The sequence below is a fragment of the Scyliorhinus torazame genome, unplaced genomic scaffold, assembly GCF_047496885.1.
Source record: "Scyliorhinus torazame isolate Kashiwa2021f unplaced genomic scaffold, sScyTor2.1 scaffold_1037, whole genome shotgun sequence".
Taxonomy (NCBI): Eukaryota; Metazoa; Chordata; class Chondrichthyes; order Carcharhiniformes; family Scyliorhinidae; genus Scyliorhinus; species Scyliorhinus torazame.
In genome coordinates, this window is record NW_027308764.1 from 32,924 (window position 1) to 60,635 (window position 27,712).

A 27,712-nucleotide genomic window follows, 5' to 3' on the forward strand; every position below is an offset into this window, starting at 1 on the left:
GTGGGGCTGGTTACAGAGACCGAGTGGGGCTGGTTACAGAGACGGAGTGGACAGTGGTTACTGAGACCGAGTGGGGCTGGTTACAGGGACGGAGTGGACAGTGGTTACAGAGACCGAGTGGGGGCTGGTTACTGAGACCGAGTGGGGCTGGTTACAGAGACCGAGTGGGGGCTGGTTACAGAGACGGAGTGGACAGTGGTTACTGAGACCGAGTGGGGCTGGTTACTGAGACCGAGTGGGGCTGGTTACAGAGACGGAGTGGGGGCTGGTTACAGAGACGGAGTGGACAGTGGTTACTGAGACCGAGTGGGGCTGGTTACAGAGACGGAGTGGACGCTGGTTACAGAGACGGAGTGGGCGCTGGTTACTGAGACCGAGTGTGGCTGGTTACAGAGACCGAGTGGGGGCTGGTTACAGAGACCGAGTGGGGCTGGTTACAGAGACCGAGTGGGGCTGGTTACAGAGACGGAGTGGACAGTGGTTACAGAGACCGAGTGGGGGCTGGTTACAGAGACGGAGTGGGGGCTGGTTACAGAAACCGAGTGGGGCTGGTTACAGAGACGGAGTGGGGCTGGTTACAGAGACCGAGTGGGGCTGGTTACAGAGACCGAGTGGGGCTGGTTACAGAGACGGAGTGGGGGCTGGTTACAGAGACGGAGTGGGCGCTGGTTACAGAGACGGAGTGGGGCTGGTTACAGAGACCGAGTGGGGGCTGGTTACAGAGACGGAGTGGGGCTGGTTACAGAGACGGAGTGGGGGCTGGTTACAGAGACCGAGTGGGGCTGGTTACAGAGACGGAGTGGGGCTGGTTACAGAGACCGAGTGGGGGCTGGTTACAGAGACGGAGTGGGGCTGGTTACAGAGACGGAGTGGGGCTGGTTACAGAGACGGAGTGGGCACTGGTTACAGAGACCGAGTGGGGGCTGGTTACAGAGACGGAGTGGGGCTGGTTACAGAGACCGAGTGGGGCTGGTTACAGAGACGGAGTGGGCTCTGGTTACAGAGACCGAGTGGGGGCTGGTTACAGCGACCGAGTGGGGGCTGGTTACAGAGACGGAGTGGACGCTGGTTACAGAGACCGAGTGGGGCTGGTTACAGAGACCGAGTGGGGCTGGTTACTGAGACGGAGTGGGGGCTGGTTACAGAGACGGAGTGGGGGCTGGTTACAGAGACGGAGTGGGGCTGGTTACAGAGACCGAGTGGGGCTGGTTACAGAGACGGAGTGGGGGCTGGTTACAGAGACGGAGTGGGGGCTGGTTACAGAGACGGAGTGGGGCTGGTTACAGAGACCGAGTGGGGCTGGTTACAGTGGGGCTGGTTACAGAGACCGAGTGGGCGCTGGTTACAGAGACCGAGTGGGGCTGGTTACAGAGACGGAGTGGGGGCTGGTTACAGAGACGGAGTGGGGGCTGGTTACAGAGACGGAGTGGGGGCTGGTTACAGAGACGGAGTGGGGGCTGGTTACAGAGACGGAGTGGGGGCTGGTTACAGAGACGGAGTGGGCACTGGTTACTGAGACCGAGTGGGGCTGGTTACAGAGACCGAGTGGGGCTGGTTACAGAGACGGAGTGGGGGCTGGTTACAGAGACGGAGTGGGGCTGGTTACTGAGACCGAGTGGGGGCTGGTTACAGAGACCGAGTGGGGCTGGTTACAGAGACCGAGTGGGGCTGGTTACAGAGACCGAGTGGGGCTGGTTACTGAGACGGATTGGGGGCTGGTTACAGAGACCGAGTGGGGGCTGGTTACAGAGACCGAGTGGGGCTGGTTACAGAGACGGAGTGGGGGCTGGTTACAGAGACGGAGTGGGGCTGGTTACAGAGACCGAGTGGGGCTGGTTACAGAGACGGAGTGGGGGCTGGTTACAGAGACGGAGTGGGGCTGGTTACAGAGACCGAGTGGGGCTGGTTACAGAGACCGAGTGGGGCTGGTTACAGAGACGGAGTGGGGGCTGGTTACAGAGACGGAGTGGGGCTGGTTACAGAGACGGAGTGGGGGCTGGTTACTGAGACCGAGTGGGGGCTGGTTACAGAGACGGAGTGGGCACTGGTTACTGAGACCGAGTGGGGCTGGTTACAGAGACCGAGTGGGGCTGGTTACAGAGACGGAGTGGGGGCTGGTTACAGAGACGGAGTGGGGCTGGTTACAGAGACGGAGTGGGGGCTGGTTACAGAGACCGAGTGGGGCTGGTTACAGAGACGGAGTGGGGGCTGGTTACAGAGACGGAGTGGGGCTGGTTACAGAGACGGAGTGGGGGCTGGTTACAGAGACCGAGTGGGGCTGGTTACAGAGACGGAGTGGGGGCTGGTTACAGAGACCGAGTGGGGGCTGGTTACAGAGACGGAGTGGGGCTGGTTACAGAGACCGAGTGGGGCTGGTTACAGAGACCGAGTGGGGCTGGTTACAGAGACGGAGTGGGGGCTGGTTACTGAGACGGAGTGGGGGCTGGTTACAGAGACGGAGTGGGCGCTGGTTACTGAGACCGAGTGGGGCTGGTTACAGAGACGGAGTGGGCGCTGGTTACTGAGACCGAGTGGGGGCTGGTTACAGAGACGGAGTGGGCGCTGGTTACTGAGACCGAGTGGGGCTGGTTACAGAGACGGAGTGGACGCTGGTTACAGAGACGGAGTGGGCGCTGGTTACAGAGACGGAGTGGGGGCTGGTTACAGAGACCGAGTGGGGCTGGTTACAGAGACGGAGTGGGGCTGGTTACAGAGACCGAGTGGGGCTGGTTACAGAGACGGAGTGGGGCTGGTTACAGAGACCGAGTGGGGCTGGTTACAGAGACGGAGTGGGCGCTGGTTACAGAGACGGAGTGGGGCTGGTTACAGAGACGGAGTGGGCGCTGGTTACAGAGACCGAGTGGACGCTGGTTACTGAGACGGAGTGGGGGCTGGTTACAGAGACCGAGTGGACGCTGGTTACAGAGACGGAGTGGGGGCTGGTTACAGAGACGGAGTGGGGGCTGGTTACAGAGACCGAGTGGGGGCTGGTTACAGAGACCGAGTGGGGGCTGGTTACAGAGACCGAGTGGGGCTGGTTACAGAGACCGAGTGGGGGCTGGTTACAGAGACCGAGTGGGGGCTGGTTACAGAGACCGAGTGGACGCTGGTTACAGAGACGGAGTGGGGCTGGTTACAGAGACCGAGTGGGGGCTGGTTACAGAGACCGAGTGGGGGCTGGTTACAGAGACGGAGTGGGGGCTGGTTACAGAGACCGAGTGGGGCTGGTTACAGAGACGGAGTGGGCACTGGTTACAGAGACCGAGTGGGGCTGGTTACAGAGACGGAGTGGGGGCTGGTTACAGAGACCGAGTGGCGCTGGTTACAGAGACGGAGTGGGGCTGGTTACAGAGACGGAGTGGGCGCTGGTTACAGAGACGGAGTGAGGCTGGTTACAGAGACCGAGTGGGGCTGGTTACAGAGACCGAGTGGGGCTGGTTACAGAGACCGAGTGGGGCTGGTTACAGAGACGGAGTGGGGGCTGGTTACAGAGACGGAGTGGGCACTGGTTACAGAGACGGAGTGGGGGCTGGTTACAGAGACGGAGTGTGGGCTGGTTACAGAGACCGAGTGGGGCTGGTTACAGAGACGGAGTGGGGCTGGTTACAGAGACGGAGTGGGGCTGGTTACAGAGACGGAGTGGGGCTGGTTACAGAGACCGAGTGGACGCTGGTTACAGAGACGGAGTGGGGGCTGGTTACTGAGACCGAGTGGGGCTGGTTACAGAGACGGAGTGGGGCTGGTTACAGAGACGGAGTGGGGCTGGTTACAGAGACGGAGTGGGGCTGGTTACAGAGACCGAGTGGGGGCTGGTTACAGAGACGGAGTGGGCGCTGGTTACTGAGACCGAGTGGGGGCTGGTTACAGAGACCGAGTGGGGCTGGTTACAGAGACGGAGTGGGGGCTGGTTACAGAGACCGAGTGGGGCTGGTTACAGAGACCGAGTGGGCACTGGTTACAGAGACCGAGTGGGGCTGGTTACAGAGACGGAGTGGACGCTGGTTACTGAGACCGAGTGGGGGCTGGTTACAGAGACGGAGTGGGGCTGGTTACAGAGACCGAGTGGGGCTGGTTACAGAGACCGAGTGGGCTCTGGTTACTGAGACCGAGTGGGGCTGGTTACAGTGACCGAGTGGGGGCTGGTTACAGAGACCGAGTGGGGGCTGGTTACAGAGACGGAGTGGGGGCTGGTTACAGAGACCGAGTGGGGGCTGGTTACTGAGACCGAGTGGGGGCTGGTTACAGAGACGGAGTGGGGCTGGTTACAGAGACCGAGTGGGGCTGGTTACAGAGACCGAGTGGGGCTGGTTACAGAGACGGAGTGGGCGCTGGTTACTGAGACCGAGTGGGGCTGGTTACAGAGACGGAGTGGGGCTGGTTACAGAGACGGAGTGGGGCTGGTTACAGAGACGGAGTGGGGCTGGTTACAGAGACGGAGTGGGGGCTGGTTACAGAGACGGAGTGGGGGCTGGTTACAGAGACCGAGTGGGGCTGGTTACAGAGACCGAGTGGGGCTGGTTACTGAGACGGAGTGGGCACTGGTTACAGAGACCGAGTGGGGGCTGGTTACAGAGACCGAGTGGGGGCTGGTTACAGAGACGGAGTGGGGGCTGGTTACAGAGACGGAGTGGGGGCTGGTTACAGAGACCGAGTGGGGCTGGTTACAGAGACCGAGTGGGGCTGGTTACAGAGACCGAGTGGGGGCTGGTTACAGAGACCGAGTGGGGCTGGTTACAGAGACCGAGTGGGGCTGGTTACAGAGACGGAGTGGGGCTGGTTACAGAGACGGAGTGGACGCTGGTTACAGAGACCGAGTGGGGCTGGTTACAGAGACGGAGTGGGGGCTGGTTACAGAGACCGAGTGGGCTCTGGTTACTGAGACCGAGTGGGGCTGGTTACAGTGACCGAGTGGGGGCTGGTTACAGAGACCGAGTGGGGGCTGGTTACAGAGACGGAGTGGGGGCTGGTTACAGAGACCGAGTGGGCTCTGGTTACTGAGACCGAGTGGGGGCTGGTTACAGAGACCGAGTGGGGCTGGTTACAGAGACCGAGTGGGCTCTGGTTACTGAGACCGAGTGGGCTCTGGTTACTGAGACCGAGTGGGGCTGGTTACAGAGACCGAGTGGGGGCTGGTTACTGAGACCGAGTGGGGCTGGTTACAGAGACGGAGTGGGGCTGGTTACAGAGACGGAGTGGGGGCTGGTTACAGAGACCGAGTGGGGGCTGGTTACTGAGACCGAGTGGGGCTGGTTACTGAGACCGAGTGGGGCTGGTTACAGAGACGGAGTGGGCACTGGTTACAGAGACCGAGTGGGGCTGGTTACAGAGACGGAGTGGGGGCTGGTTACAGAGACCGAGTGGAGGCTGGTTACAGAGACGGAGTGGGGGCTGGTTACAGAGACCGAGTGGGGCTGGTTACTGAGACGGAGTGGGGGCTGGTTACAGAGACCGAGTGGCGCTGGTTACAGAGACCGAGTGGGGCTGGTTACAGAGACGGAGTGGGGGCTGGTTACAGAGACGGAGTGGGGGCTGGTTACAGAGACCGAGTGGGGCTGGTTACAGAGACCGAGTGGGGGCTGGTTACAGAGACGGAGTGGGGCTGGTTACAGAGACGGAGTGGGGGCTGGTTACAGAGACCGAGTGGGGCTGGTTACTGAGACGGAGTGGGGGCTGGTTACAGAGACCGAGTGGCGCTGGTTACAGAGACCGAGTGGGGCTGGTTACAGAGACGGAGTGGGGGCTGGTTACAGAGACGGAGTGGGGGCTGGTTACAGAGACCGAGTGGGGCTGGTTACAGAGACCGAGTGGGGGCTGGTTACAGAGACGGAGTGGACGCTGGTTACTGAGACGGAGTGGGGCTGGTTACAGAGACCGAGTGGGGGCTGGTTACAGAGACCGAGTGGGGCTGGTTACAGAGACCGAGTGGGGGCTGGTTACAGAGACGGAGTGGACGCTGGTTACTGAGACGGAGTGGGGCTGGTTACAGAGACCGAGTGGGGGCTGGTTACAGAGACCGAGTGGGGGCTGGTTACAGAGACCGAGTGGGGGCTGGTTACAGAGACGGAGTGGACGCTGGTTACAGAGTCCGAGTGGGGCTGGTTACAGAGACCGAGTGGGGCTGGTTACAGAGACGGAGTGGGGCTGGTTACAGAGACCGAGTGGGGGCTGGTTACAGAGACCGAGTGGGGCTGGTTACAGAGACCGAGTGGGGCTGGTTACAGTGACCGAGTGGGCACTGGTTACAGAGACCGAGTGGGGCTGGTTACAGAGACGGAGTGGGCACTGGTTACAGAGACCGAGTGGGGCTGGTTACAGAGACCGAGTGGGGCTGGTTACTGAGACCGAGTGGGGCTGGTTACAGAGACCGAGTGGGGCTGGTTACAGAGACCGAGTGGGGCTGGTTACTGAGACCGAGTGGGGCGGGTTACTGAGACCGAGTGGGGCTGGTTACTGAGACCGAGTGGGGCTGGTTACAGAGACCGAGTGGGGCTGGTTACAGAGACCGAGTGGGGCTGGTTACTGAGACCGAGTGGGGCTGGTTACTGAGACCGAGTGGGGCTGGTTACAGAGACGGAGTGGGGCTGGTTACAGAGACCGAGTGGACGCTGGTTACAGAGACCGAGTGGGGGCTGGTTACAGAGACGGAGTGGGGCTGGTTACAGAGACGGAGTGGACGCTGGTTACAGAGACCGAGTGGGGCTGGTTACAGAGACGGAGTGGGCGCTGGTTACAGAGACCAAGTGGGGCTGGTTACAGAGACGGAGTGGGGCTGGTTACAGAGACCGAGTGGGGCTGGTTACAGAGACCGAGTGGGGCTGGTTACAGAGACCGAGTGGGGCTGGTTACAGAGACGGAGTGGACAGTGGTTACTGAGACCGAGTGGGGCTGGTTACAGAGACGGAGTGGACAGTGGTTACAGAGACCGAGTGGGGGCTGGTTACTGAGACCGAGTGGGGCTGGTTACAGAGACGGAGTGGGGGCTGGTTACAGAGACCGAGTGGGGCTGGTTACAGAGACGGAGTGGACAGTGGTTACTGAGACCGAGTGGGGCTGGTTACTGAGACCGAGTGGGGCTGGTTACAGAGACGGAGTGGGGGCTGGTTACAGAGACGGAGTGGACAGTGGTTACTGAGACCGAGTGGGGCTGGTTACAGAGACGGAGTGGACGCTGGTTACAGAGACCGAGTGGGGGCTGGTTACAGAGACCGAGTGGGGGCTGGTTACAGAGACGGAGTGGGCGCTGGTTACTGAGACCGAGTGGGGGCTGGTTACAGAGACGGAGTGGGCGCTGGTTACAGAGACCGAGTGGGGGCTGGTTACAGAGACGGAGTGGACAGTGGTTACTGAGACCGAGTGGGGCTGGTTACTGAGACCGAGTGGGGCTGGTTACAGAGACGGAGTGGGGGCTGGTTACAGAGACGGAGTGGACAGTGGTTACTGAGACCGAGTGGGGCTGGTTACAGAGACGGAGTGGGGGCTGGTTACAGAGACGGAGTGGGGGCTGGTTACAGAGACCGAGTGGGGGCTGGTTACAGAGACCGAGTGGGGGCTGGTTACAGAGACGGAGTGGGCGCTGGTTACTGAGACCGAGTGTGGCTGGTTACAGAGACCGAGTGGGGGCTGGTTACAGAGACCGAGTGGGGCTGGTTACAGAGACCGAGTGGGGCTGGTTACAGAGACGGAGTGGGGGCTGGTTACAGAGACGGAGTGGGGGCTGGTTACAGAGACCGAGTGGGGCTGGTTACAGAGACGGAGTGGGGCTGGTTACAGAGACCGAGTGGGGGCTGGTTACAGAGACGGAGTGGGGGCTGGTTACAGAGACCGAGTGGGGCTGGTTACAGAGACGGAGTGGGGCTGGTTACAGAGACCGAGTGGGGCTGGTTACAGAGACCGAGTGGGGCTGGTTACAGAGACGGAGTGGGGGCTGGTTACAGAGACGGAGTGGGCGCTGGTTACAGAGACCGAGTGGGGCTGGTTACAGAGACCGAGTGGGGCTGGTTACAGAGACGGAGTGGGGCTGGTTACAGAGACCGAGTGGGGCTGGTTACAGAGACCGAGTGGGGCTGGTTACAGAGACCGAGTGGGGGCTGGTTACAGAGACGGAGTGGGCGCTGGTTACTGAGACCGAGTGTGGCTGGTTACAGAGACCGAGTGGGGGCTGGTTACAGAGACCGAGTGGGGCTGGTTACAGAGACCGAGTGGGGCTGGTTACAGAGACGGAGTGGGGGCTGGTTACAGAGACGGAGTGGGGGCTGGTTACAGAGACGGAGTGGGGCTGGTTACAGAGACGGAGTGGGGCTGGTTACAGAGACCGAGTGGGGGCTGGTTACAGAGACGGAGTGGGGGCTGGTTACAGAGACCGAGTGGGGCTGGTTACAGAGACCGAGTGGGGCTGGTTACAGAGACCGAGTGGGGCTGGTTACAGAGACCGAGTGGGGCTGGTTACAGAGACGGAGTGGGGGCTGGTTACAGAGACGGAGTGGGCGCTGGTTACAGAGACCGAGTGGGGCTGGTTACAGAGACCGAGTGGGGCTGGTTACAGAGACGGAGTGGGGCTGGTTACAGAGACCGAGTGGGGCTGGTTACAGAGACCGAGTGGGGCTGGTTACAGAGACCGAGTGGGGGCTGGTTACAGAGACCGAGTGGGGCTGGTTACAGAGACCGAGTGGGGCTGGTTACAGAGACCGAGTGGGGCTGGTTACAGAGACCGAGTGAGGCTGGTTACAGAGACGGAGTGGGGCTGGTTACAGAGACCGAGTGGGGGCTGGTTACAGAGACGGAGTGGGGCTGGTTACAGAGACGGAGTGGGGGCTGGTTACAGAGACCGAGTGGGGCTGGTTACAGAGACGGAGTGGGCGCTGGTTACAGAGACGGAGTGGGGCTGGTTACAGAGACCGAGTGGGGGCTGGTTACAGAGACGGAGTGGGGGCTGGTTACAGAGACCGAGTGGGGCTGGTTACAGAGACGGAGTGGGGGCTGGTTACAGAGTCGGAGTGGGGGCTGGTTACAGAGACGGAGTGGGGCTGGTTACAGAGACGGAGTGGGGGCTGGTTACAGAGACGGAGTGGGGCTGGTTACAGAGACGGAGTGGGCAGTGGTTACAGAGACCGAGTGGGGCTGGTTACAGAGACGGAGTGGGGCTGGTTACAGAGACGGAGTGGGGGCTGGTTACAGAGACGGAGTGGGCACTGGTTACAGAGACCGAGTGGACAGTGGTTACAGAGACGGAGTGGGGCTGGTTACAGAGACGGAGTGGGGCTGGTTACAGAGACGGAGTGGGGGCTGGTTACAGAGACCGAGTGGGGGCTGGTTACAGAGACGGAGTGGACGCTGGTTACAGAGACGGAGTGGGGGCTGGTTACAGAGACGGAGTGGGGGCTGGTTACAGAGACCGAGTGGGGGCTGGTTACAGAGACCGAGTGGGGCTGGTTACAGAGACCGAGTGGGGCTGGTTACAGAGACCGAGTGGGGCTGGTTACAGAGACCGAGTGGACGCTGGTTACAGAGACGGAGTGGGGGCTGGTTACAGAGACGGAGTGGGGGCTGGTTACAGAGACCGAGTGGGGCTGGTTACAGAGACCGAGTGGGGGCTGGTTACAGAGACCGAGTGGGGGCTGGTTACAGCGACCGAGTGGGGGCTGGTTACAGCGACCGAGTGGGGGCTGGTTACAGAGACGGAGTGGGGCTGGTTACAGAGACCGAGTGGGGCTGGTTACAGAGACGGAGTGGGGCTGGTTACAGAGACGGAGTGGGGCTGGTTACAGAGACGGAGTGGGGGCTGGTTACAGAGACGGAGTGGGGGCTGGTTACAGAGACCGAGTGGGGCTGGTTACAGAGACGGAGTGGGGGCTGGTTACAGAGACCGAGTGGGGCTGGTTACAGAGACGGAGTGGGGCTGGTTACAGAGACCGAGTGGGGCTGGTTACAGAGACGGAGTGGGCGCTGGTTACAGAGACGGAGTGGGGCTGGTTACAGAGACCGAGTGGGGGCTGGTTACAGAGACGGAGTGGGCGCTGGTTACAGAGACGGAGTGGGGCTGGTTACAGAGACGGAGTGGGCGCTGGTTACAGAGACGGAGTGGGGCTGGTTACAGAGACCGAGTGGGGGCTGGTTACAGAGACCGAGTGGGGCTGGTTACTGAGACGGAGTGGGCAGTGGTTACAGAGACGGAGTGGGCAGTGGTTACAGAGACCGAGTGGACGCTGGTTACAGAGACCGAGTGGACGCTGGTTACTGAGACGGAGTGGGCAGTGGTTACAGAGACGGAGTGGGCACTGGTTACAGAGACCGAGTGGAGGCTGGTTACAGTGACCGAGTGGGCAGTGGTTACAGTGACCGAGTGGGCAGTGGTTACAGAGACGGAGTGGGCAGTGGTTACAGAGACGGAGTGGGCGCTGGTGACCGAGACGGAGTGGGCAGTGGTTACAGAGACGGAGTGGGCAGTGGTTACAGAGACGGAGTGGGCGCTGGTGACCGAGACGGAGTGGGCACTGGTTACAGAGACGGAGTGGGCAGTGGTGAGGGAGCGTGGCTGCAGTAACCAGTATTTGGGGATCGACACTGAACATTTGCCTCTTCACTATATTAGGCTCGACCAATGGAAGTGAAGGCCGTTCAGGATTTCAGTGAGCCAGGGAAACTCTCGATGCAGATCAACGACCAAGTTACAATTATAGACGGACGGTGAGTGTCTTTGAGGGCGTGGGAGAGACCATGGCCGGTATTCTCCGAGCCCGCGCCGGGTCGGAGGATCGCCGGGTCGGCACGGGATTCCCGCCACCCCGCTCCGGCGCGGGGACTCGATTCTCCGCGGACCGGAGAACCGCCCGCCAGCCGCGTGCCGCAGTCCACGCGGCGCCGGCCGGGGGGGGGGGGGGGGGGGGGCGCCACCGAAAAAGCCCCCAGCGGCCATTCTTCGGCGCTCGGCGGGCCGAGCTCCGACGAGTCCCGCCGGCGTGGTTCTAATCTGATAGCACCCGGCGGGAGCTCGGACCCGCGGCCATGGTGGCGGTCCTGGGGGTGGGGGGGGGGGGGGGGGCAGACTCTGGGGGGGTCCTCAGAGGTGGGCAGGCCCGCGATCGGGGGCCACCGTCCGGCGGGCCATCGCGATCGGAGGAGGACCTACCTTCCTCCGCGAGGCCCACCGTTCGCCATGTCAGCGTCGTCCGCGCCGAAGTGGGAGGCCTCGCGCCTGCGCAGCCTGGGCAGTAGGCCCGGCCGGCAGCCAGAGCTGCGGGGCGAAGGCCGGGGCTGTGCTAGCCCCATGGAGAACGGGGAATCACCCCGAACCTTCGAGGGAAAAGTCCGGAGTGATTCTAGCCCGTATTGCGGCGGGCGGCGGACGTAGTCCCCAAAGGGGAGAATCCCGCCCAGCATGTCCATCACCACGGACATCGCCAATCATATCCCTGGATCAAGACCACAGGCCATACGTACCCCTGTATCAACCGATAGCGGTAAATAGGATTGATGGGGGTCACACACTCGCTAATCACCGCATTGTTTAGGGGGTGTTAATGGCCCCGTCAGAGTCCAGACTGTCAGGTTTCACACAACCGGTTGTGAATCTTGGGAATTTTGTCACCCAGTGATTTTGGGGGGGGCTCTGTTGATGAATTTATTTCAGCTTCCAGGGGAGGCGGGTGGGGGGGGGGGGAGGTACACAGAGGTGTGGTCTCTCCCTGAACCGAGGGAAAATGGTTTGAACCAAGGTGAGCCATAATCGGCCGAAATGGCGCAGCAGATTCAAGGGGCCGAATGGCCCAGTCTCTCCTAGTTCAGTGATACAGTGAGGGGATGTGGGGTATATCAGTGTGTTACAGTGAGGGGGTGTGGGGTATATCAGAGTGTTACAGTGAGGGGTGTGGGGTGTATCAGAGAGTGTTACAGTGAGGTGTGTGGGGTATATCAGTGTTACAGTGAGGGGTGTGGGGTATATCAGAGTGTTACAGTGAGGGGTGTGGGGTATATCAGTGTTACAGTGAGGGGTGTGGGGTATATCAGTGTTACAGTGAGGGGTGTGGGGTATATCAGTGTTACAGTGAGGGGTGTGGGATATATCAGAGTGTTACAGTGGGGGGTGTCGGGGTATATCAGAGATGTTACAGTGAGGGGTGTGGGGTATATCAGAGTGTTACAGTGAGGGGTGTGGGGTATATCAGAGAGTGTTACAGTGAGGGGTGTAGGGTATTTCAGAGTGTTACAGTGAGGGGTGTGGTGTATATCAGTGTTACAGTGAGGGGTCTGGGGTATATCCGAGAGCGTTACAGTGAGGGGTTTGGGGTATATCAGAGTGTTACAGTGAGGGGTGTGAGGTATACCAGAGAGTGTTACAGTGAGGGGTGTCGGGGTATATCAGAGTGTTACAGTGAGGGGTGTGGGGTATATCAGAGTGTTACAGTGAGGAGTGTGGGGTATATCAGAGTGTTACAGTGAGGGGTGTGGGGTATATCAGAGAGTGTTACAGTGAGGGGTGTGGGGTATATAAGTGTTACAGTGAGGGGTGTGGGGTATATCAGAGTGTTACAGTGAGGGGTTTGGGGTATACCAAAGTGTTACAGTGAGGGGTGTTGGGGTATATCAGTGTTACAGTGAGGGGTGTGGGGGATATCAGAGAGTGTTACAGTGAGGGGTGTGCGGTATATCAGTGTTACAGTGAGGGGTGTGGGGTATATCAGAGAGTGTTACAGTGAGGGGTGTGGGGTATATCAGTGTTACAGTGAGGGGTGTGGGGTATATCAGTGTTACAGTGAGGGGTGTGGGGTATATCAGTGTTACAGTGATTGGTGTGGGGTATATCAGAGAGTGTTACAGTGAGGGGTGTGGGGTGTATCAGAGTGTTACAGTGAGGGGTCTGGGGTATATCAGAGAGCGTTACAGTGAGGGGTTTGGGGTATATCAGAGTGTTACAGTGAGGGCGTTCGGGGTATATCAGAGTGTTACAGAGAGGGGTGTGGGGTATATCAGAGTGTTGCAGTGAGGGGTGTGGGGTATATCAGTGTTACAGTGAGGGGTGTTGGGGTATATCAGTGTTACAGTGAGGGGTGTGGGGGATATCAGAGAGTGTTACAGTGAGGGGTGTGGGGTATATCAGTGTTACAGTGAGGGGTGTGGGGTATATCAGTGTTACAGTGAGGGGTGTGGGGTATATCAGTGTTACAGTGAGGGGTGTGGGGTATATCAGAGTGTTACAGTGAGGGGTGTGGGGTATATCAGTGCGTTACAGTGAGGCGTGTTGGGTATATCAGAGAGTGTTACAGTGAGGGGTGTGGGGTATATCAGTGTTACAGTGAGGGGTGTGGGGTATATCAGTGTTACAGTGAGGGGTGTGGGGTATATCAGTGTTACAGTGAGGGGTGTGGGGTATATCAGAGTGTTACAGTGAGGGGTGTGGGGTATATCAGTGTTACAGTGAGGGGTGTGGGGTATATCAGTGTTACAGTGACGGGTGTGGGGTATATCAGTGTTACAGTGAGGGGTGTGGGGTATATCAGAGAGTGTTACAGTGAGGGGAGTGGGGTATATCAGTGTTACAGTGAGGGGTGTGGGGTATATCAGTGTTACAGTGAGGGGTGTGGGGTATATCAGAGTGTTACAGTGAGGGGTGTGGGGTATATCAGTGTTACAGTGAGGGGTGTGGGGTATATCACTGTTACAGTGAGGGGTGTGGGGTATATCAGAGAGTGTTACAGTGAGGAGTGTGGGGTATATCAGTGTTACAGTGAGGGGTGTGGGGTATATCAGTGTTACAGTGAGGGGTGTGGGGTATATCAGTGTTACAGTGAGGGGTGTGGGGTATATCAGAGAGTGTTACAGTGAGGGGTTTGGGATATATCAGTGTTACAGTGAGGGGTGTGGGGTATACCAGTGTTACAGTGAGGGGTGTGGGGTATATCAGTGTTACAGTGAGGGGTGTGGTGTATATCAGAGAGTGTTACAGTGAGGGGTGTGGGGTATATCAGTGTTACAGTGAGGGGTGTGGGGTATATCAGTGTTACAGTGAGGGGTGTGGGGTATATCAGAGTGTTACAGTGAGGGGTTTGGGATATATCAGTGTTACAGTGAGGGGTGTGGGGTATATCAGAGAGTGTTACAGTGAAGCGTGTGCGGTATATCAGAGTGTTACAGTGAGGGGTGTGGGGTATATCAGAGAGTGTTACAGTGAGGGGTGTGGGGTATATCAGTGTTACAGTGAGGGGTGTGGGGTATATCAGTGTTACAGTGAGGGGTGTGGGGTATATCAGAGTGTTACAGTGAGGGGTGTGTGATATATCAGTGTGTTACAGTGAGGGGTGTGGGGTATATCAGAGAGTGTTACAGTGAGGGGTGTGGGGTATATCAGAGAGTGTTACAGTGAGGGGTGTGGCGTATATCAGTGTTACAGTGAGGGGTGTGGGGTATATCAGTGTTACAGTGAGGGGTGTGGGGTATATCAGAGTGTTACAGTGAGGGGTGTGGGGTATATCAGAGAGTGTTACAGTGAGGGGTGTGGGGTATATCAGTGTTACAGTGAGGGGTGTGGGGTATATCAGTGTTACAGTGAGGGGTGTGGGGTATATCAGAGTGTGTTACAGTGAGGGGTTTGGGATATATCAGTGTTACAGTGAGGGGTGTGGGGTATATCAGTGTTACAGTGAGGGGTGTGGGGTATATCAGAGTGTTACAGTGAGGGGTGTGTGATATATCAGTGTGTTACAGTGAGGGGTGTGGGGTATATCAGTGTTACAGTGAGGGGTGTGGGGTATATCAGAGTGTGACAGTGCGGGGTGTGGGTTATATCAGAGTGTTACAGTGAGGGGTGTGGGGTATATCAGAGAGTGTTACAGTGAGGGGTGTGGGGTATATCAGTGTTACAGTGAGGGGTGTGGGGTATATCAGTGTTACAGTGAGGGGTGTGGGGTATATCAGAGTGTTACAGTGAGGGGTGTGTGATATATCAGTGTGTTACAGTGAGGGGTGTGAGGTATATCAGTGTTACAGTGAGGGGTGTGGGGTATATCAGTGTTACAGTGAGGGGTGTGGGGTATATCAGAGAGTGTTACAGTGAGGGGTGTGGGGTATATCAGAGAGTGTTACAGTGAGGGGTGTGGGGTATATCAGTGTTACAGTGAGGGGTGTGGGGTATATCAGAGAGTGTTACAGTGAGGGTTGTGGGGTATATCAGTGTTACAGTGAGGGGTGTGGGGTATATCAGAGAGTGTTACAGTGAGGGGTGTGGGGTATATCAGAGTGTGACAGTGAGGGGTGTGGGGTGTATCAGTGTTACAGTGAGGGGTGTGGGGTATATCAGAGAGTTACAGTGAGGGGTGTGGGGTGTATCAGTGTTACAGTGAGGGGTGTGGGGTATATCAGAGAGTGTTACAGTGAGGGGTGTGGGGTATATCAGAGTGTTACAGTGAGGGTTGTGGTATATATCAGAGTGTTACAGTGAGGGGTGTGGGGTATATCAGTTTTACAGTGAGGGGTGTGGGGTATATCAGAGTGTTACAGTGAGGGGTGTGGGGTATATCAGTGTGTTACAGTGAGGGGTGTGGGGTATATCAGTGTTACAGTGAGGGGTGTGGGGTATATCAGAGAGTGTTACAGTGAGGGGTGTGGGGTATATCAGAGTGTGACAGTGAGGGGTGTGGGGTGTATCAGTGTTACAGTGAGGGGTGTGGGGTATATCAGAGAGTTACAGTGAGGGGTGTGGGGTGTATCAGTGTTACAGTGAGGGGTGTGGGGTATATCAGAGAGTGTTACAGTGAGGGGTGTGGGGTATATCAGAGTGTTACAGTGAGGGTTGTGGTATATATCAGAGTGTTACAGTGAGGGGTGTGGGGTATATCAGTGTTACAGTGAGTGGTGTGGGGTATATCAGAGAGTGTTACAGTGAGGGGTGAGGGGTATATCAGAGAGTGTTACAGTGAGGTGTGTGGGGTATATCAGTGTTACAGTGAGGGGTGTGGGGTATATCAGAGAGTGTTACAGTGAGGGGTGTGGGGTATATCAGTGTTACAGTGAGGGGTGTGGTGTATATCAGTGTTACAGTGAGGGGTGTGGGGTATATCAGTGTTACAGTGAGGGGTGTGGGGTATATCAGAGTTACAGTGAGGGGTGTGGGGTATATCAGTGTTACAGTGAGGGGTGTGGGGTATATCAGAGTGTTACAGTGATGGATGTGGGGTATATCAGAGTGTTACAGTGAGGGGTGTGGGGTATATCAGAGAGTGTTACAGTGAGGTGTGTGGGGTATATCAGTGTTACAGTGAGGGGTGTGGGGTATATCAGAGTGTTACAGTGATGGATGTGGGGTATATCAGAGTGTAACAGTGAGGGGTGTGGGGTATATCAGAGAGTGTTACATTTAGGGGTGTGGGGTATATCAGAGTGTGACAGTGAGGGGTGTGGGGTTTATCAGAGAGTGTTACAGTGAGGGGTGTGGAGTATAACAGTGTTACAGTGAGGGGTGTGGGGTATATCAGAGTGTTACAGTGAGGGGTGTGGGGTATATCAGAGTGTTACAGTGAGGGGTGTGGGGTATATCAGTGTTACAGTGAGGGGTGTGGGGTATATCAGAGAGTGTTACAGTGAGGGGTGTGGGGTATATCAGAGAGTGTTACAGTGAGGGGTGTGGGGTATATCAGAGTGTTACAGTGAGGGGTGTGGGGTATATCAGAGAGTGTTACAGTGTGGGGTGTGGGGTATATCAGTGTTACAGTGAGGGGTGTGGGGTATATCAGAGTGTAACAGTGAGGGGTGTGGGGTATATCAGAGTGTTACAGTGAGGGGTGTGGGGTATATCAGAGAGTGTTACAGTGAGGGGTGTGGGGTATATCAGTGTTACAGTGAGGGGTGTGGGGTATATCAGTGTTACAGTGAGGGGTGTGGGGTATATCAGAGTGTTACAGTGAGGGGTGTGTGATATATCAGTGTGTTACAGTGAGGGGTGTGGGGTATATCAGAGAGTGTTACAGTGAGGGGTGTGGGGTATATCAGAGAGTGTTACAGTGAGGGGTGTGGCGTATATCAGTGTTACAGTGAGGGGTGTGGGGTATATCAGTGTTACAGTGAGGGGTGTGGGGTATATCAGAGTGTTACAGTGAGGGGTGTGGGGTATATCAGAGAGTGTTACAGTGAGGGGTGTGGGGTATATCAGTGTTACAGTGAGGGGTGTGGGGTATATCAGTGTTACAGTGAGGGGTGTGGGGTATATCAGAGTGTGTTACAGTGAGGGGTTTGGGATATATCAGTGTTACAGTGAGGGGTGTGGGGTATATCAGTGTTACAGTGAGGGGTGTGGGGTATATCAGAGTGTTACAGTGAGGGGTGTGTGATATATCAGTGTGTTACAGTGAGGGGTGTGGGGTATATCAGTGTTACAGTGAGGGGTGTGGGGTATATCAGAGTGTGACAGTGCGGGGTGTGGGTTATATCAGAGTGTTACAGTGAGGGGTGTGGGGTATATCAGAGAGTGTTACAGTGAGGGGTGTGGGGTATATCAGTGTTACAGTGAGGGGTGTGGGGTATATCAGTGTTACAGTGAGGGGTGTGGGGTATATCAGAGTGTTACAGTGAGGGGTGTGTGATATATCAGTGTGTTACAGTGAGGGGTGTGAGGTATATCAGTGTTACAGTGAGGGGTGTGGGGTATATCAGTGTTACAGTGAGGGGTGTGGGGTATATCAGAGAGTGTTACAGTGAGGGGTGTGGGGTATATCAGAGAGTGTTACAGTGAGGGGTGTGGGGTATATCAGTGTTACAGTGAGGGGTGTGGGGTATATCAGAGAGTGTTACAGTGAGGGTTGTGGGGTATATCAGTGTTACAGTGAGGGGTGTGGGGTATATCAGAGAGTGTTACAGTGAGGGGTGTGGGGTATATCAGAGTGTGACAGTGAGGGGTGTGGGGTGTATCAGTGTTACAGTGAGGGGTGTGGGGTATATCAGAGAGTTACAGTGAGGGGTGTGGGGTGTATCAGTGTTACAGTGAGGGGTGTGGGGTATATCAGAGAGTGTTACAGTGAGGGGTGTGGGGTATATCAGAGTGTTACAGTGAGGGTTGTGGTATATATCAGAGTGTTACAGTGAGGGGTGTGGGGTATATCAGTTTTACAGTGAGGGGTGTGGGGTATATCAGAGTGTTACAGTGAGGGGTGTGGGGTATATCAGTGTGTTACAGTGAGGGGTGTGGGGTATATCAGTGTTACAGTGAGGGGTGTGGGGTATATCAGAGAGTGTTACAGTGAGGGGTGTGGGGTATATCAGAGTGTGACAGTGAGGGGTGCGGGGTATATCAGAGTGTTACAGTGAGGGGTGTGGGTATATCAGTGTTACAGTGAGGGGTGTGGGGTATATCAGAGTGTGACAGTGAGGGGTGTGGGGTGTATCAGTGTTACAGTGAGGGGTGTGGGGTATATCAGAGAGTTACAGTGAGGGGTGTGGGGTGTATCAGTGTTACAGTGAGGGGTGTGGGGTATATCAGAGAGTGTTACAGTGAGGGGTGTGGGGTATATCAGAGTGTTACAGTGAGGGTTGTGGTATATATCAGAGTGTTACAGTGAGGGGTGTGGGGTATATCAGTGTTACAGTGAGGGGTGTGGGGTATATCAGAGAGTGTTACAGTGAGGGGTGAGGGGTATATCAGAGAGTGTTACAGTGAGGTGTGTGGGGTATATCAGTGTTACAGTGAGGGGTGTGGGGTATATCAGAGAGTGTTACAGTGAGGGGTGTGGGGTATATCAGTGTTACAGTGAGGGGTGTGGTGTATATCAGTGTTACAGTGAGGGGTGTGGGGTATATCAGTGTTACAGTGAGGGGTGTGGGGTATATCAGAGTTACAGTGAGGGGTGTGGGGTATATCAGTGTTACAGTGAGGGGTGTGGGGTATATCAGAGTGTTACAGTGATGGATGTGGGGTATATCAGAGTGTTACAGTGAGGGGTGTGGGGTATATCAGAGAGTGTTACAGTGAGGTGTGTGGGGTATATCAGTGTTACAGTGAGGGGTGTGGGGTATATCAGAGTGTTACAGTGATGGATGTGGGGTATATCAGAGTGTAACAGTGAGGGGTGTGGGGTATATCAGAGAGTGTTACATTTAGGGGTGTGGGGTATATCAGAGTGTGACAGTGAGGGGTGTGGGGTATATCAGAGAGTGTTACAGTGAGGGGTGTGGAGTATAACAGTGTTACAGTGAGGGGTGTGGGGTATATCAGAGTGTTACAGTGAGGGGTGTGGGGTATATCAGAGTGTTACAGTGAGGGGTGTGGGGTATATCAGTGTTACAGTGAGGGGTGTGGGGTATATCAGAGAGTGTTACAGTGAGGGGTGTGGGGTATATCAGAGAGTGTTACAGTGAGGGGTGTGGGGTATATCAGAGTGTTACAGTGAGGGGTGTGGGGTATATCAGAGAGTGTTACAGTGTGGGGTGTGGGGTATATCAGTGTTACAGTGAGGGGTGTGGGGTATATCAGAGTGTAACAGTGAGGGGTGTGGGGTATATCAGAGTGTTACAGTGAGGGGTGTGGGGTATATCAGAGTGTTACAGTGAGGGGTGTGGGGTATATCAGTGTTACAGTGAGGGGTGTGGGGTATATCAGAGAGTGTTACAGTGAGGGGTGTGGAGTATATCAGAGAGTGTTACAGTGAGGGGTGAGGGGTATATCAGAGTGTTACAGTGAGGGGTGTGGGGTATATCAGAGAGTGTTACAGTGAGGGGTGTGGGGTATATCAGAGTGTTACAGTGAGGGGTGTGGGGTATATCAGTGTTACAGTGAGGGGTGTGGGGTATATCAGTGTTACAGTGAGGGGTGTGGGGTATATCAGAGAGTGTTACAGTGAGGGGTGTGGGGTATATCAGTGTTACAGTGAGGGGTGTAGGGTATATCAGAGTGTTACAGTGAGGGGTGTGGGGTATATCAGAGTGTTACAGTGAGGGGTGTGGGGTATATCAGTGTTACAGTGAGGGGTGTGGGGTATATCAGAGAGTGTTACAGTGAGGGGTGTGGGGTATATCGGTGTTACAGTCATGGGTGTGGGGTATATCAGAGAGCGTTACAGTGAGGGGTGTGGGGTATATCAGAGAGTGTTACAGTGAGGGGTGTGGGGTATATCAGTGTTACAGTGAGGGGTGTGGGGTATATCAGAGAGCGTTACAGTGACGGGTGTGGGGTATATCACTGTGTTACAGTGAGGGGTGTGGGGTATATCAGTGTTACAGTGAGGGGTGTGGGGTATATCAGAGTGTTACAGTGAGAGGTGTGGGGTATATCAGAGAGTGTTACAGTGAGGGGTGTGGGGTATATCAGAGAGTGTTACAGTGAGGGGTGTGGGGTATATCAGAGAGTGTTACAGTGAGGGGTGTGGGGGATATCAGTGTTACAGTGAGGGGTACATCAGTGTTACAGTGAGGGGTGTGGGCTATATCAGAGTGTTACAGTGAGGGGTGTGGGGTATATCAGTGTTACAGTGAGGGGTGTGGGGTATATCAGAGAGTGTTACAGTGAGGGGTGTGGGGTATATCAGTGTTACAGTGAAGGGTGTGGGGTATATCAGAGTGTTACAGTGAGGGGTGTGGGGTATATCAGAGAGTGTTACAGTGAGGGATGGAGCTATTTTGCTACAGGGATAGGAATAGTGCCTCTGCCGTTACTCCTGGCCTCATTCCTGCTGGTTTTATGCAGAGGTGTGTGCCCGTCTCTGTCGCTAATCTTCCTTTCTCCTCTCTAGGACTGAGTTGGTCTTCTGGCGGGGTCAAAACAGAAGGACACTCCAGCTGGGCCTCTTCCCTCCGGCCTGTGTGACCACCTGTCCGAGCCGCTGTAGTCCTTTCATCAGCCGACCTCTGGGGGGCAGCCTGATCCACACCGGACACGGCGACATCAACCCACGGTGCTCCTGGGGGTTCCCGGACAAAGTGAACGAGTACGTCCGCTCTTCCTCGGCTAATTCCGGGCCGCCATCGGGAAAATCTCGACCTCCGTGCTTGAGCCGGCCTTGGAGCGTTCCCGTTTATTGGTCCTTGCTCCTGGATTTGGGAGGTGTTACCTGAGTGGGGCTTCAGTGGGATGAGGGCCGTCCAATCCTCCTCTTGGCATCAGCAGGCAAGAGGTCAAAGGGCGAAACTCTGAGGGGGTCGTTTGATATATGTTGGCAGGGGTACCACGGTAACCGGGGGCGGGGGGGGGGGGGGGGGTTCAATCTCTGCCCGGCAACAACAATGCGCAGTCTCACGGAGTTGCGGGCGGCTCCAGTTCCGTTGGCATCCTCCCCTTTCCCCCGCCCCCTCCGAAGGACGTTCGCGAGGAAGGCATTCCAGCCCATCTTTGTCGTCTTGTCATCTTGACTCGACAGCCCATCCCCCCCCCCCCCCCCCTGTATCCTGGTTTCCCGGATCTTGCCATTCCGGACTCCTATCCTTGTGCATCTCAGCTCAACATCCCCCCTGCTTCCCTACCGCCCGCGCTCCCCCCGCCCCCCCCCCTCAGCCCACCCCGCACCTACATCACCCAAGCGTTGATGTTCCACAACTCCTGCAGGCTGTGGCGTAGTCTGCTATTGTTACTGGTGTAGCAATTATTACGATCCCAGACCAGACCATACCCCAACGGTGGCTCGGATACTGGACAGATGCGCCAATATTTTATTTTAATTTTGTAAGGCTGTGAGGGAATGTTAACTGGCTCCAGGAGTGACTTCACGGACAAATAGAGATATGGTGTATGAAAACAAACTTTATTACTAACACGGGATTAAAATATCTTCAACATCACACTACCAAATCATAGAATTTACAGTGCTGAAGGAGGCCATTCGGCCCATCGAGTCTGCATCGGCCCTTACAAAGAGCACCCTACTGAAGCCCACATATCGACCCTATCTCCGTAGCCCAGTAACCCCCACTTAACATTTTTTGGACACTAAGGGGCAGTTTAGCGCGGCCAATCTACCTAACCCGCACATCTTTGGACTGTGGGAGGAAACCGGAGCACCCGGAGGAAACCCACCCAGACACGGGGAGAACGTGCAGACTCCGCACAGACAGTGACCCAACCCAGAATCGAACCTGGGACCCTGGAGCTGTGAAGCAACTGTGCTAACCACTGTGCTACTGTGCTGCCCAGGGGTAAATAGCTTACAATTACCCCTTGCTAATCAATACAACAACATTAACCGTTAACTGCTATCTTTACTTCCATTCAAATAACAAACCATCTCTTTACCCAATCCACTTTTAAATACAGTTCGCAGATCCAGGCAAACTTGCTTACGTTTGGGACTGTTGTAAGAGATAGACCTGGAGCCTGTCTAATGCAGGATGTCTCGCTGAAGTCTTCAGGAACTATCTTCATGGTTTGGCTTCCAGGAACCAACCAAATAATCTCTCCTTCTCTGCTAAAATGCCTAGTACTCCAGCTCCTCCCATTAGTTACATCTTCTTACTAACTGAACACAAAGGCCTCTAATTAAATAATCCACAGGGAACCCTCTTAATCCAAACGCAAGTCCATTTGCCCAAGCTTTTATGATGCTTTAATTACACCTCTGGCTCCCAAAACGCCTAGCTGTCCTGCAAACCAGGATTTTTAAAAAGGTGACTGCAGCAGTTATACACACAGTAACCCAGGCTTTTAACCCTCACTGCACCAAGGATATATAATACAATACATCTGAAATTCTTACATTCAGTTTACAATCCAGAGACCCAGGGTAATTCTTTCGGGACCTGAGGTTCAAATCCCACAACGGGGGAAATGTTTGTCCAGTAAAAATCTGGAATTATAAGGCTGCTGATGACCATTGTCGATCTGGTTCACTAACGTCTCCTTTAGGGAGGGGAAATCTGCCGTCCTTACCCCGGTCTGGCCTACATGTGACTCCGGACTCGGACAGCGGTGTGGCTGACACTCAGCTGCCCGTCTGGACTGGCCTAGCGAGCCCCACTGAGTTCAAGGGTCGCCGGGGATGGGCAACAAATGCTGGCCTCGCCCAGCGATGCCCGCATCCCGCAAGTGATAAAATGAAACACTGACCAACCCTCTCTGATCTTGCAGGAAAGTGTGGAGTTACCTACCAGAAAATTGCAACCCAATCCAGCTGCTGAAGATTTCGGGTAAGTTGACCAATCGAGGGCTCGGGTGGGCCTGGCATGTGACCAGACCTGGAGTGATGGGACTGACGAGGGAAGTGAAGGCGCTATTGCCAAGTTTGCGGAGGACGCAAAGATAGGCGAGAGGCAAGTTGTGAGGATGACCCAAAGAGTCGACAGAGGGATATTCGCATGGGAGTGTCCCTTTCAGAAATGTTTTGTATTATCAAATGGCTTCAGTGATGTCATTGTGTGGGTGGAGTTGGGCTGTGGCACCGGGCTTTTAGTTTCGTTCTTGAGCTGGGCTGTGGCTCTGGGCTTTTAATTTCGTTTTTGAGCTGGGCTGTGGCTCTGAGTTTTACTTACGGTTTACATTTGGATGCTGGATTCAGACAGAGAAGCCTGTCCTGTCTTTTCACCTCTGCATGTTAAAGGTATCTCCAGATCACTTGATAACTTCAAAGTAATAACTGTTTCCTGGAAGGAATTGAAACTTACTGTTCTTTGGTAAAAGTGTGTTTTGGCTTATGGATGTTGTTACTTGATTGAAACAGTAAAGGGAATTTATCAAGGGTTATATATAGAGTACTGTAGCTGTGTGGGGTATTTATGCTTGTAGTTGATAAAAATTGCTTACTGCGTGTGTTTACAAAAATGTTAACTGAATTCGTAGAATAAATTTTGTTTTTGATTGAAAGTGCTTAAGGCCGCTGTTGAATGACACCTGGTGGGTAGACCCTTGTGCTCATCGTAACCAAAACCTATAAACAGTTGTGGGTCAGGTGAACTCCATGATCTAATGGGGCTGGTTTAGCGCAGTGGGCTGAACAGCTGGCTTGTAACGCAGAACAAGGCCAGCAGCGCGGGTTCAATTCCCGTACCGGCCTCCCCGAACAGGCGCCGCAATGTGGCGACAAGGGGCTTTTCACAGTAACTTAATTGCAGCCTACTTGTGACAATAAGTGATTATTATTATCATTATTAAACTTTGGAGTTTTCTAAACCCTGGCCCATAACAATATGGACAGGTTAAATTGGGCAAAAGCTTGGCCGATGGAGCGTGGTGTCGGAATACGTGAAGTTGTGCACTTTGGTAGGAAGAATAAAGAAGCTGAATATTATTTAAATGGAGAGAGATTGCAGAAAGCCGCAGCCGAGAGGGATTTGGGAGTATATAAATCACAAAAAGCTAGCCTGGGAAGGCCAAAGGAATGTTGGCCTTTATTTCAAAGGGATTGTGGATAAAAATAGGGAAGTCTTGCTAGAACTACAAAGCACGAGTTAGACCACACCTGGAATACTGCGAACAGTTTTGGTCCCCTTATCTCAGGAAGGATATACCGGCATTGGGGGCCGTCCAGAGAAGGTTCACTCGGTTGATCCCGGGTAGGGAGGGATTTTCCCATGAGGAGAGGTTGAGTAGGTTGGGCCTGTCCTCACTGGGAGTTTAGAAGGATGAGAGGCGACCTTATTGAGGCGTATCGGATTCTCAGGGGGTTTGACAGGGTCGATGCTGAGAGGTTGTTTCCCCTTGTGGGAGAGTCCAGGACCAGAGGGCAGAATCTCAGAGTGAGGGGGGGGGGGGGGGGGGGGTCGCCCATTTCAGACAGGGATGAGGAGGAATTTCTTCTCTCAGAGGGGAGTGAATCTGTGGAATTCTTTACCGCAGAGAGGTGTAAGAGGCCGGGTCGCTAAGTAGGTTCAAGGCCGAGGCTGTTAATCAGTGAGGGGATCGAGGGTTACGCGGAGAAGGCGGGAAAGCGGAGTTGAGGATTATCCATAGAACAAGTTAGTGATCAATCGAAGTCCTATAATGCAGAAGGAGGCCATTCGGCCCGTCGAGTCTGCACCGACCCTGTGAAAGATATCCCTACTTAGGCACACTCCCCTGCCCTATCCTCGCAACCCCACTTACCCATCTTTGGACACTTAAGGAGCAATTTAGCACGGCCAATCCTAAATCATGGCCTTCATGAATAAGCTCAGCCGGTTCGCGTTGTAGGCTTCGTTCAGCTCCTCGATCGAGCTGGTCAGCCAACTGAGCTAGACCGACCCCGGCTCAGGTTATTCAGTGAAGGCCCCGCCTTCTCAACCTTCCCTCGCCTGAGGTGTGGGTGACCCTCAGGTTCAATCACCACCCAGGGAGTCAGCTCTCCCCCCCTCAAAGGGGAAAGCAGCCTCTGGTCATCTGGGACTGTGGCGACTTTGCTTACGTCGGGGTCTGGAATGGGCTGCCGGGGGGGGGTTGCTGGAGGCCGGTGCGATCGAGGCGGCCGAGAGCGAGCTTGAGGATTATTTGAATAGAAACAAGATGCAGGGTTTTTGGTAAAAGGCACTAAGTCACGATGCTCGTACAGAGAGCCGGTACAGAGACGATGGGCTGAATGGCCTCCTCCTGCACCGTAGGGACTCTGCGATTCAAGTCCCGCTCCAGACTCTGGATCAAGGTATCCATGCCAATACTCCCAGTGCCAGTACTGAGGGAGTGCTGCACAGTCAGAGGGTCAGGACTGAGGGAGTGCCACACTGTCAGAGGGTCAGGACTGAGGGAGTGCCGCACTATCAGAGGGTCAGTACTGAGGGAATGCTGCACTGTCAGAGGGTCAGCACTGAGGGAGTGCCGCACTGTCAGAGGGTCAGTACTGAGGAGGTGCCACACTGTCAGAGGGTCAGGACTGAGGGAGTGCCACACTGTCAGAGGGTCAGTACTGAGGGAGTGCCACACTGTCAGAGGGTCAGGACTGAGGGAGTGCCACACTGTCAGAGGGTCAGTACTGAGGGAGTGTCGCACTGTCAGAGGGTCGGTACTGAGGGAATGCTGCACTGTCAGAGGGTCAGCACTGAGGAAGTGCCGCACTGTCAGAGGATCAGTACTGAGGGAGTGCCGCACTGTCAGAGGGTCAGTACTGAGGGAGTGCTGCACTGTCAGAGGGTCAGTACTGAGGGGATGCGGCACTGTCAGAGGGTCAGTACTGAGGGAGTGCTGCACTGTCAGAGCGTCAGTACTGAGGGAGTGCTGCACTGTCAGAGGGTCAGTACTGAGGGAGTGCTGCACTGTCAGAGCGTCAGTTCTGAGGGAGCGCCGCACTGTCAGAGGGTCAGTACTGAGGGAGTGCTGCACTGTCAGAGGGTCAGTACTGAGGGAGTGCTGCACTGTCAGAGGGTCAGGACTGAGGGAGTGCCACACTGTCAGAGGGTCAGGACTGAGGGAGTGCTGCACTGTCAGAGGGGCAGTACTGAGGGGATGCGGCACTGTCAGAGGGTCAGTACTGAGGGAGTGCTGCACTGTCAGAGAGTCAGTACTGAGGGAGTGCTGCACTGTCAGGGTCAGTACTGAGGGAGTGCAGCACTGTCAGAGCGTCAGTACTGAGGGAGTGCTGCACTGTCAGAGGGTCAGCACTCAGGGAGTGCTGCACTGTCAGAGGGTCAGTACTGAGGGAGTGCTGCACTGTCAGAGGGTCAGTACTGAGGGAGTGCTGCACTGTCAGAGCGTCAGTACTGAGGGAGTGCTGCACTGTCAGTGGGGCAGTACTGAGGGAGGGCGGCACTGTCAGAGGGGCAGTACTGAGGGAGTGCCGCACTGTCAATGGGACAGTACTGAGGGAGCGCTGCACTGTCAGAGGGGCAGTACTGAGGGAGTGCCGCACTGTCAGAGAGTCAGTACTGAGGGAGTGCTGCACTGTCAGAGGGTCAGTACTGAGGGAGTGCCGCACTGTCAGAGAGTCAGTGCTGAGAGAGTGCTGCACTGTCTGAGGGTCAGTACTGAGGGAGTGCTGCACTGTCAGAGGGTCAGTACTGAGGGAGTGCCGCACTGTCAGAGAGTCAGTACTGAGGGAGTGCTGCACTGTCAGAGAGTCAGTACTGAGGGAGTGCCGCACTGTCAGAGGGTCAGTACTGACGGAGTGCTGCACTGTCAGAGAGTCAGTACTGAGGGAGTGCCGCACTGTCTGAGGGTCAGTACTGAGGGAGTGCTGCACTGTCAGAGGGTCAGTACTGAGGGAGTCCCGCACTGTCAGAGGGCCAGTACTGAGGGAGTGCCGCACTGTCAGAGAGTCAGTACTGAGGGAGTGCCGCACTGTCTGAGGGTCAGTACTGAGGGAGTGCTGCACTGTCAGAGGGTCAGTACTGAGGGAGTCCCGCACTGTCAGAGGGCCAGTACTGAGGGAGTGCTGCACTGTCAGAGGGTCAGTACTGAGGGAGTGCAGCACTGTCATAGGGTCAGTACTGAGGGATTGCAGCACTATCAGAGGGGCAGTACTGAGGGAGTGCCGCACTGTCAGAGGGTCAGTACTGAGGGAGCACCGCACTGTCAGAGGGTCAGTACTGACGGAGTGCTGCATTGTCAGAGAGTCAGTACTGAGGGAATGCCGCACTGTCAGAGGGGCAGTATTGAGGGAGTGCTGCACTGTCAGAGGGTCAGTACTGAGGGAGTGCTGCACTGTCAGAGTGTCAGTACTGAGGGAGTGCCGCACTGTCAGAGGGTCAGTACTGTAGGAGTGCTGCACTGTCAGAGCGTCAGTACTGAGGGAGTGCTGCACTGTCAGAGGGTCAGTACTGAGGGAGTGCCGCACTGTCAGAGGGTCAGGACTGAGGGAGTGCCGCACTGTCAGAGGGTCGGTACTGAGGGAATGCTGCACTGTCAGAGGGT

At 55.5% G+C, this 27,712-nt stretch overlaps 1 protein-coding gene across 1 annotated transcript in view; it reads left to right on the plus strand.

Annotated features, from left to right (window-relative positions):
* The window catches only part of LOC140406941 (activated CDC42 kinase 1-like), a 63,960-nt gene that overhangs the window by 32,449 nt on the left and 3,799 nt on the right, over window positions 1–27,712 (plus strand). Inside the window, exons 7-9 of the mRNA XM_072494781.1 lie at window positions 10,589–10,683; window positions 20,706–20,900; window positions 23,030–23,088. Coding sequence (XP_072350882.1) covers window positions 10,589–10,683; window positions 20,706–20,900; window positions 23,030–23,088 — 349 coding nt within the window. The remainder of the gene's footprint in view (window positions 1–10,588; window positions 10,684–20,705; window positions 20,901–23,029; window positions 23,089–27,712) is intronic.